Source organism: Monodelphis domestica, chromosome 3, assembly GCF_027887165.1.
Source record: "Monodelphis domestica isolate mMonDom1 chromosome 3, mMonDom1.pri, whole genome shotgun sequence".
In the NCBI taxonomy this organism is placed as follows: Eukaryota; Metazoa; Chordata; class Mammalia; order Didelphimorphia; family Didelphidae; genus Monodelphis; species Monodelphis domestica.
In genome coordinates this window covers 45,126,757-45,139,304 of record NC_077229.1, presented here as the reverse complement: position 1 = coordinate 45,139,304, position 12,548 = coordinate 45,126,757, and the positions used below count along the sequence as shown (strand labels likewise).

General features: G+C 43.8%; 2 protein-coding genes across 6 annotated transcripts in view; one reads left to right on the top strand and one right to left on the bottom strand.

Moving 5' to 3' along the window:
* The window catches only part of LOC100020874 (P2X purinoceptor 7-like), a 50,046-nt gene extending 38,458 nt beyond the window's left edge, over positions 1–11,588 (bottom strand). Inside the window, exons 1-2 of one of the 2 annotated variants that reach the window (XM_001373176.3) lie at positions 11,286–11,585; positions 4,992–5,139 (exon numbers count right to left, since the gene is read on the bottom strand). In XM_001373176.3, coding sequence (XP_001373213.2) covers positions 4,992–5,139; positions 11,286–11,410 — 273 coding nt within the window. In that variant the 5' untranslated portion in view covers positions 11,411–11,585. Of the gene's footprint in view, positions 1–4,991; positions 5,140–11,285 lie in introns of both variants that reach the window. The other variant, XM_056821773.1, reaches the window with a different exon arrangement.
* The window catches only part of IFT81 (intraflagellar transport 81), a 141,454-nt gene that overhangs the window by 8,882 nt on the left and 120,024 nt on the right, over positions 1–12,548 (top strand). The window lies entirely within an intron of this gene.

Here is a 12,548-nt window from a genome sequence, read left to right as displayed (position 1 = left end):
CTTCCTTCCTTTCTTCTTTTCTTCCTTCCCTCCCTTCTTCTCTTCCTCCTTCCCTTCTTCCTTCATTCCTCCCTTATTTTCTTCCTTTCCTCCTTCCTTCATTCCTTCCTTCTTTTCTTCCCTCCCTCCCTCTTTCCCCTCCTCCTTCCTTCATTTCCTCTTTCCCTCCTTTCCTTCTTTTCTTCCTTCCTTCTCCCCTTCCTTTCCTCATTCCTTCCTTCTTTTCTTCCTTCCCTTCCTCTTTCCCTTCCTCCCTCCTTCCCTTCCTCCTTCCTTCCTTTCCTCCCTCCCTCCTTCTTTCCCTCCCTCCTTACTTCATTCCTTCCTTCTTTTCTTCCTTCCCTCCCTTCCTTCTTCCTTCCTTTCTTCATTCTTTCCCCTTACCTCTTGTTTTAGAATCCACACTAAGTATCAGTTCCAAGGCAGCAGAGGAGTAAGGGCTAGACAACTACAGTTTAAGTGACTTGCCCAGGCTCACACAGCTAGAAAATGTCTGAGGCCAGATTTGAACCCAGGTCCTCCTGTCTCCAGGCCTGACTCTCAATCCACTAAGCCACCTCACCCCTCCTAGTTCTTTTTTTTTTATTATTTCAAGTCAGTTCAATGCATTTCAGTTTTCACAATTGTTATCTGACAGTTTGTGATTCATTTTTTCTCTCTCCCTCCCAGAAAAGGCTATACCAGTGTTGCCATGTGACACATATTTCCATATTGATCATGCCATCAAACAAGTCATATATCACACATACAATTAAAAAAGATCTCTGAAAGGTAATAAAGTGAAAGATGGCATGCTTTGATCTGCAATCAGGCTCCAACTGTTCCTTCTTTGGCTGTGGAGAGCATTTTTCATCATGAGCCCTTTGCCATTTTCTTGGAACTTGGAACTTCTGATAGTGGTTCAGTCCTTCATAGCTGATCATCATACAATGTTCAGCTTAACTTTCCTAAAAGGTAGAATTGCATAGGAGATAGGACACTGGACTCAGAGTCCGGAGGACTGGATTCAAATTCGACCTCAAACATGAGCTGTTCAATGCTAGCAAATTATTAAATTCTCTTTGCCTCAGTTTTCTTATCTGAGACTGGAGTCAAAAAGACTTGAGTTCAAATTCAACCTCAGACACTAGCTATGTGACTCTAGATGAGTCAACTTAACTGCTATTTGCCTCCATTTCCTCTACTGTAAAAGGGAATAATAGTAGAGCCTACTTTGTAGGCTTACTGTCAGAATCAAAAGAGATAATATTTGTAAATTGCTTAGAGCAGTCCCTGGCACATAGTAGGTACTTAACAAATGCTTTCTTCCTTCTTTCCTTCCTTCTTTTGTTCCCTTATTCCTTTCTTCTTTTCTTCCTTCCTTCTCTCATTTCTTTTTTCCTTCTTTTCTTCCTTCCTTCCTTCCCTCATTCCCTATCTCTGCCCTCATATATCGTTAACAAAGAGTTATCCAGCCCTTCCTTAAAGATCTCCAGGAAGGGGCACCTATTACTTCCCAAAGTAGCCTTTGCCCCCTCTGGGATGGCTTCTACTTCTGTATGTTTCCATTACATTTGGGGGAAATTTTTTCTCTTAGATCAAGTCCAAATTTCCCTCTTTACCACCTCCATCCAGTGGAGGTTCTACCTTTTGGGGACTAAACAGAACAAGTCTAACCCAACTTCCATGTAATGGCTCTTCAAACATTTGGAAAGAGAACTATTAAGAATCCCGCCCCCCCCCCCCCGGGGCAACTGGATAGCTCAGTGGATAGAGAACCAGGCCTAGAGATGGGAGGTCCTGGGTTCAAATCTGGCCTCAGACACTTCCCAGCTGTGTGACCCTGGGCAAGTCACTTGACCCCCATTGCCCAGCCCTTAGTGCTCTTCTGCCTTAGAACCAATACACAGTATTGATTCTAAGGTAGAAGGTCAGGGTCTAAAAAATAAATCAATATGAAGTCTCCCCTCCTTGAATCTTCTCTCATCCAGGGAAAACAATCCCATTTCCTTCAACCAATCCTTACATGGCATGAACTCGAAGCCCTTCCTCATCCTGTTGCTTTCCAGCTCGTTAATATCTTCCCTAAAATATGGTACTCAGAACTGAACACAGAGTTCTGGATGGGGTTTGACCAGGACAGAGAACAATGGGGCTCTCTCTTCCCTAGTCCTGCACATCAAACCCATAAATGCACCATTAAATTTCATTTGCTTTCTTGGTGGCTGGCTATACACACTGCTAGTCCATATGGGCCACTAAAACATCCAGATTTTTTTTTAAATTAATAATCCGGGCAGCTGGGTGGCTCAGTGGATAGAGGGCTAGGACTAAAGATGGAGGTCCTGGGTTCAAATCTAGCCTCAGACACTCCCTCGCTGGGTGACTTCCTGGGCAAGTCATGGAACACCCAGTTTCTAGCCCGCACCACTCTTCAGCCTCAGAATCAAGTTGCTTTGCCAAGAAAACCCAAAAAGGAGTCATGAAGAGTTGGACGTGACTAGAATGGCTGAACAACAGCAAATGAGACTAGGGGACAGACTGGGCCTAGAGTCAGAAAGCACGTTAAGATATGGAAAGTATTTGGTAAACTTGAAAGCACTGTAGAAATGCCAGCTGTTGCTAGTATTGGTTAGACGGCTAGGTGGTGCAGTGGATAGAGTATCCAGCCTGCAGTCAAAAAGACTCATCTCCTAGAGTTCAAATCCAGCCTTAGATATTTACTAGCTGTAGGACCTTGGGCAAGTCACTTAACCTTCTTTGCCTCAGTTTCCTCATCTGTAAAATAATTTGGAGAAGGAAATGGCAAACCACTGCAGGATCATGAACATGACTGAACCACAACTCTTACTGGTAGGCAGAAGCTACCCAAGGCTTCAAGACTCTCAAGTCAGAAGTTTTAAAGACTATAACAATAATGTAAAAGAAAACCCAAGGCCAAGAACTTTTTTTAAATTAAATTTAATTAATTAATTAATTTAATTTAACTTTTTTTTATTTTTTTTTAATTGGTGCTAGACCTACCATGTGACAGGTAATTTGCTACCCATATTAGAAGTATTATTTCATTTGATCCCCACAAGAAACCTGGTAAGTAGGTGCTGTAATTATTCCCATTTGACAGTTGAGGAAACTGAGGTTTATATATAATATAAGTATATAATATATATATATATATATAAAAGTAATATACCTAGGGTAATATAGCTAGTAAATTACTGAAACTCTCAGGTATTCCTAACGCCAAGCCTAGTACTCTATACAATGGGTTACCTGTAGGCTGGGTTGTTTGGTTTTTGTTTTTTTTTAATAAAGCATTTTTGGAAATGGTGCTAGAAGGGGCAGCTGGGTGGCTCAGAAGACTGAGAGCCAGGCCTAGAGACAGGAGGTCCTGGGTTCAAATCTGGTATAAGATATTTCCTAGCTGTGTGACCCTGGGCAAGTCACTTGACCTCTATTGCCTAGTCTTTACTGCTCTTCTGCCTTGGAACCAGCTCCAGACAGTGTCTTGACCTGCCTCTTGGAGGGAACTTGTGTGACTGGATAGCTAGTTTTCCCTTCCTATTCTCTGGTTTAATTCCATTTGAATTTAATTTTTATTTTTATTTTTATTTTATTTTATTTTATTTTAATTTATTTTATTTTAATTTATAAATATAAATTATATATATATATAAAAATATAAAATTATTTTAATTTATAAATTAATTTAATTAATTTAAATTTAATTTTAATTTCATTCCCGTTGAAGGTTTATTTCCGGTTGAAGTTTAACAAGTCCTGGCTGAGCCAAGCCCTGGAACAATATTTAGTTAGATAGATTAATATCTTCTCTACCCTTTTGTATTCTTCTGCTTTCACTCTTTCCACCTCTTTTGTAAATAAAATAGTATATATACAGTATTGATTCCAAGATGCAAGGTAAGGGCTTAAAAAAAAAAAATTGCTGCTAGGGGCAGCTGGGTAGCACAGTGGATAAAGAGCCAGGCCTGGAGTCAGGAGGTCCTGGGTTCTAATCTGGCCTCAGATACTTCCTAGCTGTGTGACCCTAGGCAAGTCACTTACTCTAGGATGCCTAGCCTTTGCCACTCTTTGATCTTGGAATCAATTCTAAGATGGAAGATAAGGGTGTGTTTTTTTATTGCTCCCAGCCTGTTTTGTCCTCCTTTTCTTATTTCTCTCCCATTGGTCCTTGCCTATGGAGAGGAGATAACCAGAGTGGATCCTTTGAAGCCCTGCCAGGCACATCACAAGGGTCCAGTGAAAGCTCCTTCTAGGCCTCCAGGAACTCCTTATTAACCTCCCTCTGCTCAGCCAAAACAGCCACCTTCCTCTCCTCCACTGCCTCCCCAGGACTTGCCCCCAGATTCAGGCCAAGCCAGACACCATAAAAATGTGCTCCTGGATAATGAATTACTAAAAGGGACGGAGATGATGACTCGCCCTCTTTCTGCCAGCTCCCCAAAGCAAACAGGGGCCAGTTTATGCCCTTTGCACCCCAGCTGGCTTCTGCAGCTTGGTGAAAGAATTTCCTAAATAATATAAGAGAAACTAAGAGAAGAATTGACCACTGTAATCAGTTGCTATAATTCCCCCCCCCCAGGAAGGTAAAAATCAATTCTTTTAGTCTATTAGTCAATCAAAGCACATTTATTAAATGCCTACTGTGTGCCAGGTATTATGCTGAAAGCTGGAAATACTAGCATGAAGAATAAAACAATTGGACAAATGAAGTCAGGCAAAGTCTCATGGAAGAGGAATGATGGCCAAATATTAATCCCAGATAGGGTTCTTGTTGATCATTTGTTTCTTGTGGATCATTTGGAGTTCTCTTGGCAAAGATATTGTAGTGGTGTGCCATTTATTCCAGCTCATTTGACAAATGAGGAAACTGAGGCCAGTAGGGTTAAGTGACTGGTCCAGGGTCAAACAGCTAAGAAGGGTCTAAGGCTAGAATTGAACCCAGCTACCCAGCTGCCCTCCACCCTCCACCCTCTAGGGCAGACACTCACCTGCAAAGGAATCGTGTAATCGGCCGTGTCCAACACTCTCGTCTTGCTGTTCCCATTCTTCACCTCTGCTATGCCTTTCACTTTGGTTTGCACCGAGCTGATGAGGGGTTCTTTCCGTTGATACAGCTTGTCACTCAACAAGCCCACACTACAGGTGGCAAGAAGAAGAGGCTCACATGCTTGCTTTTCAAGCCTCTGAACTCACTGTCCTAACTCAGCCCTGATTAGATGCAGCCCTGCCTCTGAAAAGAGAGCTGGGGGAAAGGAAGCGCGAGGAAGATCCCAGGCTAGAGAAGGAGAATTAAATCCTCTTTTATTTTTTAGCTATATCGATCAACTGTTTTCCAATCATTCTGTGGCAAAAATCGTAGAGTGGTTTCGCTATTTTCTTCTTGAGCTCATTTTATAGATGAGGAAACTGAGTCAAACAGGGCTAAGTGACTTGTCCACGTAACTAGTAAGTATCTGAGGTCCAATTTGAACTCAGGGCTTTCTGACTCCAGGCCCCCTGCCTTTATCCACTGGGCTACCTAGTTGCCAGTCTTTCAAATACCTAACCTAAATAATAATTCTACTCAAAAATAGTAGGTGATGCCTACTGAACTAAGTCAGAAGTCCTTAGTCTGGCATTTGATGCCCTCTGGTCAATACTTCAATTAGCTGCCATTTCATCATGATGGGCATTCCTACCCCCATTGCAGATCACAAACTCTCTCTGATTTCATAGTTATCCCTTGGGAATTACTATGGCCAGAAAATAAATCTGTCTCCTTCCAAGGGCTTTAGATGTCCCCGATAGCTCATGATCATCCCGAACTCAACTGGCAAATGAGGCGGTTAGAACAAATGATCTCCAAGATCCTTCCCAGAAGGAAATTGAAGGATCATAAGGGTTACCTGTGCTTCTTCCCCTTCAGTAGTTTATAAATGGGTTGAGGAGTTATCTAAGATGAATAGGGTCATCCCCTTCAAGACCTGAGTCTGTTCTGACTTTGCACTGCTTTTCCTAGGCTGGAGGCATCCTCTAGCCTAAGCAGCTAGGCTGCACAGTGTATAGAGCACGGCATCTGGAGCAAGGAAGACATGAGTTCAATTAACCCAAGACTCATTACACCTCTGCGTGCCTCAGCTTCCCAATCTGTAAAATGGGAATAATATTAGAACCTACCTCAGAAGGGTTATTATGAGAATTAAATGGGAAAATATTTAAGTGCACAGCAGAGTGCTTGCCACTAAGAGTAACTATTTAGAATTATTCCTTCCTCTCTTCCTTCCCTCTCTCCCTCCTTTTTTCCTTCCCTCCCTCCCTCCTTCCTTCCTTCTTTCCTTCCCTCCCTCCCTTCCTCCCTCCTTCCCTCCTTCCCTCCTTCCCTATCTTTCTCCTTCCCTCTCTCCTTCTCCTCTCTCCCTTCCTTCCCTCTTTTCTTCCTTCCTTATTTCCTTCCTTTTATCCTTCCTTCCTTCCTTTCTTCCTTTTTCTTCCTTCCTTCCTTCTTCCCTTCTTCCTTCTTTCCTTCCCTCCATTCTTATGCTATTGAAGAAAGCTCATAGGCTCCAGATAAACTTGTTACTCTGAGACAAAATGGAAAGGAACCAAGAGCAGGCATAAGATTTTCTGAGGCATGAAGAGACAGATCTACTTTCATGGGGGAAACAGGAGCCTGGGGCCAGGGAGGCATTTCTCTTTCTCTAACGCAGCAGCTGCCGTTTTTAAGGCTGGCTGCCCAGAGGCACCAGTCGTTTGCCAATCTTCCCCCCCACCCCCACCCCAGTACCCTTTGAAAATCTGAAAGCACTATAGAAGTGAGTTATTATGTGACTTCACAGGATCTCAGATCTAGGCCTCAAAGGGGCCTCAGAAACCAACACCCTCATTTTATGGATGAAGAAACTGAGGCCTAGAAAGATGAAGCAATTTAAGATCATAGAATCCTAGATTTAGAGATGGGAGGAACTACAGAGGCAGGTCCAGAGAGTTTAAGTGACTTGTCCAAAGTCACATAGGAAATACACAATAGAGGCAGGATTCAAATTCAGGTCATCTGATTGCAGCCTAACCATTCTTCCCACTAGATTGCACACTATCTCTTATTTTTCTGAAGCCCTTCTCTGGCCTCCAGAGTGGCCTGTTCTCTCTCCATGGAATTGCCAAGGAGCAGAAAAGAGATATTTGGAAGAGTAAGGATAAATCAGGGAATCTTGGTAAATATTGCAAATATTCTTCTGTGACTAGACAGAAGAGGATCATGATTGCCCAGGGATCTTTTTCTTTACTGAAAAAAAATATTTTTAAAACATTAACAAAATTCCACTTTTTCTTTTTTCTATCTCCTCTCCCCACTAGGAAGGAAGGAAGGAAGGAAGGAAGGAAGGAAGGAAGGAAGGAAGGAAGGAAGGAAGGGAGGGAGGGAGGGAGGGAGGAAGGAAGGAAGGAAGGAAGGAAGGAAGGAAGGAAGGAAGGAAGGAAGGAAGGGAAGAAGGAAGGAAGGAAGGAAGGAAGGAAGGAAGGAAGGAAGGAAGGAAGGAAGGAAGGAAGGAAGGAAGGAAGGAAGGAAGGAAGGAAGGAAGGAAGGAAGGAAGGAAGGAAGGAAGGAGGGAAGGAGGGAAGGAGGGAAGGAGGGAGGGAGGAAGGAACCAGGGGTCTTTTTCCAAAAATGCCTGTCAGAACTAGGTAAGATTTCTCCTCTCCCCTTGGCTAATACTAGCTCTCCTTTCTGTAACACTTTAAAGTTTATGAATTGCCTTCTTTACCACAACCCTACAAAGTCATTAGATACAGGTATTGTTATTCCCATTTTAGAGATGAGGACACTGAGGCTGAAAGAGGCAAAATATCAGAGAACTTGGAGTCAGAAAGATTTTAGAAACTGTTTAGGCAAGTGAGTCAGTTGAAAAGCATTTATCAAGCACCTCCTGTGTGCCAGGCATGGTTTCACTAAGCATTAGTGATAGAAAGAACCAAATGATAATCCCTGCTCTCAAGAAGTTCGTGATCTAATGAGGGAGACAATATTTTTTTAATTGTATAAACAAGCTACATGTAGGATAAATAGGAAGTAATTAAGAGAAGGACATTCATCCTGAGGAGTCCATAGACATCAAAGGAGTTTAGGGATAGATATCAAAAGATCTTTGACCTCAGAACTTTTCATATCTTGATCACTGTATTTCAGCATAATTGGTTTCCTTTGCAATTCCATATATTTTATATTATGCATTTAAAAATATGATTCTAAGAAGGCATCTATGAACCCCTATGGTGCTACAGGGATCCTCAGATTACCAAAGGTATCCATGACAAAAAAAAAATTAACCCCTGATCTAGTTTCAGTTTATAGATGAGGAAACGGAGGCCCAAAAATTCAAGTGACTTGCCCAGGGTCACACAGAAAGGAGCAGAATCAGGATTTGAACGCAGGTCCTCTAACTCTAAATTCAGCACTCTTCACCCTATACCAAGCTGCCACCTGTGTTTTGGTTCCCTGCTCCCAAATCCAGCTCTTTCCAAGACTAGAGTCCTCCCCATTGCCAGTAGAACATAATTTCTTGAGGGCTGGGACTGCTTCATTTCTGTCTGTGTTTGTATCCTCAGAGTTTACCACACTGCTTGGCACATCACTGGCATTCAATAAATGCTAATTAAGTCAAATTGAATTAATCACCTTTCCCTCCTGGTCCTATCTCTGGACCCCAGGCTGTGAGGTTGGCCAACTGCTGCTGGATCTCCCCAACATTAACTAAGGAGGCAGAATGACCCAGTGAAAAGAGGAGTGAATATGGCATCAAAGGTCATGGGTTCAAATCCCTGCTTAGTCACTCAGTATCTGAGTAGCTTTGGACAAATAAATGAACTTTTCTGAACCTTAGTTTTCTCATCTGTAAAATGAGAAGGTTGAACTAACTTCTCTTCCTGCTTTAAATGAGCTATCCTATGACCACTTACCCCCTTCTGCCACATCTCCATGACTCTGTTCTCCTACCCACTGAGGCCTCCTTTGATTGTCTACTGCTTGGACCTACTCTGATGGATCCTTCCTGCAATGCTGGTCTGACTGCCAGATAAATCTTAGGTGAGATAGCTGCCCCCATGGTAGGAAAACCTCCACAAAGCAAGCCTGGATCATTACCCAGAACACTCTACTTTTCAGTAATGTTACCAGGGGCAGTGGGGCTAAAGGTGTCTCTTTCTCTCTTTAAAAGTGCCCACTTGCCCTGTTCATAAGATGCACCCTACATATCCCCAGGACCATCTGGAATGGATGGTGTGTATTTGGAAATCTTGTACCTTTGAACTACATTTCCCAGGAGCCCACTGACTTCCTGTTGTTATGTGCTGACATAGATAGGAGATAAATTGGGTGGTCTTCCATAACTAGCACTCTTTCCTTCCTGGATTGGGACATTGGTGGAGTGGGCTGTTTGAGCAGGTAGATAGCCATGGTCATGTGGTTTTATTTTGTTACTTATAGTGATTATTAATAAATCTTATATACAATAACTTCAAATATTAGGAAGTCAGTGGGCTCCTGGGAAATGTAGTTCAAAAGCACAAGATTTCTAATTATTCAATGGATAGACGGATGGATGGGATGGATAGATGGATATCATAATTAGATATGGCAGATGGAGATGATGGATGGATACAATAGCTAGCTATAACAGATGGATGGCTAGATGATGGTTATTATGTATGGATGGGTATGAAAGATGACTGCCTCCGGTGAATTGACTATGATAGATGGAGATCAGTAGATGCAATGGCTGGCTGGCTGGCTAGATTGATGGCTAGATAGCAAACTCTTTCTTAGACATGCATGATTTTCAGAATTGTTCTGAAAAAATGTTAGACTAGAATCAAATCTTAGAACTGGAAGTTGCCTTTGTGAACTCAACCACCTCCCTCATTTTAGAAATGGGAAAAATGAGTCCCCAAGAGAAGTGAATTCTCTGATATTTAGCACTAATCAGTGGAAAAGCAGGAACTCTAAATCACGTAATAAGCTCTTGGACTTAGAACTTGAAGGGGCCTCAGAAGCTACTTAGTTCAAACCCCAGCCCATTCTACAGAGGAGTAAACTGAGTCATGGGGAGGATTCACCCAAAGTTGTACAGTAGTACACACATCAGAATTAAGGTGTGAACCGAGATCCTTTGACAACACAGCAGCATGTTCTTGCTCTTAGTCCCACATTCATTCCATTGCACTGGGCAGGTTGATTTCTGTATTGGCTGAAGGCAATAGAGGTAGATGCCAGAAGCCAACTAAAACCACAGGTTCCTGGTAGAACCAGAGAGGGGAGTTTTCAAATCTCTTCCCCCTCCCTGTTTTTCATCTCTTCTCCTAGGAGACTTATATGCTACAGATCAAATTTCAGTCTTCCAAGAACCTAATCCTGCTTCCAAGTTTCTTGGACAAAGGCATACGCTGGTAGCTGCTCTGTCCTAGCAGGGCAAGAGGCCCCTTGAAAGACGGGGTCTCCTTCCACCGTAACCTGTTGCTTTTGCAATGAACAGAGGGCAAGTGGCATCTCTGGGCCATTTTGTTTTCCTTTAGGCTAGAGGGTGTGATCTCAACATCTGCTCCCCTAAACTTCTTCTATGCCGGCAGAGATGCCAATAGAGGGAATCCAGTCTGAAAACCCCATCTCTCTCTCTCTCTTCCCCAGAAATCTAGAGTGTTTTCCAGAACCTTCCGCCAATAAGATCACAGATGTAGAGTTTAAGAAGCCCCTCAGGAACTATCTAGTCCAACCCTCCCATTTTACAGATGAGAAGCCTGAGGCCCAAGGAGGTTTTAGTGACTTCCAGGATCACAGGAGTGGTGCTATTTAGCCTAGGTTCATATTATAGTATCGTAACGTTAGAGCTGAATGAATCACAGAGGACGTTGAGTCTACCCCTTCATTTATAGATATATGGAAACGAAAAACGAGGGAGCTTAAGAGATTAGTGCTGAGTCACATAAGTAGTAATAGAAGTGAAATTTGAATCCAGATCCTCAGCCTCCATAGTCCAGACTCTTTCCAGTGCCCCAGAGTGTGTTTGTTTTCTGGAGCTTCTTTCTGACTCATTTATGATGAACCGAAAGCGTCATGTCCACATAGCCCCGGAGCAGTTTATTGGCAGCTCCTGGTACTTACTGCTTTCTTCCTCCCAGCTGATGGTGGTCAGCCCATTCTCCAATGGAGAGATGTGGGAGGAGAGTGGAGGGCCAGAGAGGAGATCCATTACTTGGGGGGAAGGGTTAGGGGCTGAGTTGTTAGCCAGAGAAGAAAGGGGTCCCATCAGGCTTACCAAACGTAGAAGAAGACTATGGCACAGAGGCTCCATCTAAGAGTCCCATAGGTCATGCTTTCAACGCGGATGACCTTGGTGGTCTCATACTTGCATATGTCCCTCCAGCTACAGCAGGGCCACATGGCTGGTGGCGGGCGTCCTCCGGCTCCCAAGAGAAGAGGGAGAAGCAGAAGCCACAGACTATCCTGTTTTTGAAGAGGAGCCCACGGCTTTCACTTCCTCCAATGTCAGGGATGGGAAGGCGGGACCTGGCAAAGGCAGCCGATGTGCTCATACTTTGGAGGGAGAAAGACATCAGCTTCAAAAGGGGAGGAAGCCTTTCCCTTTCTGCCAGGCTGGGACTCCTCTTCCCCCTCCCACCAGAAGGCTGCACAAAGATGGTGTTCAGGGCTGGAGCATTTCTGAAATTCCCTCACTCTGCTTTGCCTTCCTAGCAGGCTCTTAATAGTTCCATTCATTTCTGCCTGAATGAAGGGCAGGAGGTCCAGGGGTCCAGCTGCCCCCTCTGCCCCACCCGGACGATGCTGCCCCTTGGTTCTCCCAGGGCCACTGACTAGGATTTGGGCCAGGATAAGCAGATCCAGGCCCTGGGCTGTTCCATGTCCTCCACATTTTTATCAAGGACGGATGCCAGTTCAATTATAGGATGACCAATTGGACAGCAGCTAGACTGGACCAGGAAGATGGAAGAAGAGGGGTCAAGGTTTCAGCTTCACAAGAACAGATTAGGGAAGGGATGGTTGGGCGGTGATTCCTATCCCAAAGTCCCGGGTTCGAGTGGAATAGAAATCAATGTAAGCCAGTCTAAGTGGAGTGGGGCACCAAATAATCCACTGCGATCTTAGGTGGCATTGCGTTCGGATGGTAGGCCTGCCATGCTCTAACCTGTCAGGATACACGCCCCCTCTCTCCCTCACGGGCCTCTCCTCCAGAGTCCCAGGCATCAAAACTGGAACTTGTAAGCCTACTCCAGGGTTTTCTTTTTCACTCGTTTACCCACAATTAATCCAAAGAAAAAGCATTCATGAAGTAAGGGGGAAAGTTAGGAAAAAGAGGAAAGAATGGGCTCTCTCTCCACAAACCTAGGGTACACGGCCCACAAATTCTACACCATCTGCAGGAAGTATGGGCACGTGGAAGACTTGCGTGTGGCAGGCACATCTGGCAAGGCATGCATCAATCAACAGGCATGTAAGGAACTTGTATGGCTAGGGCATGTATGTGGAGAGGCGTAGTATGCCTCTAATATTGCAGAACCAT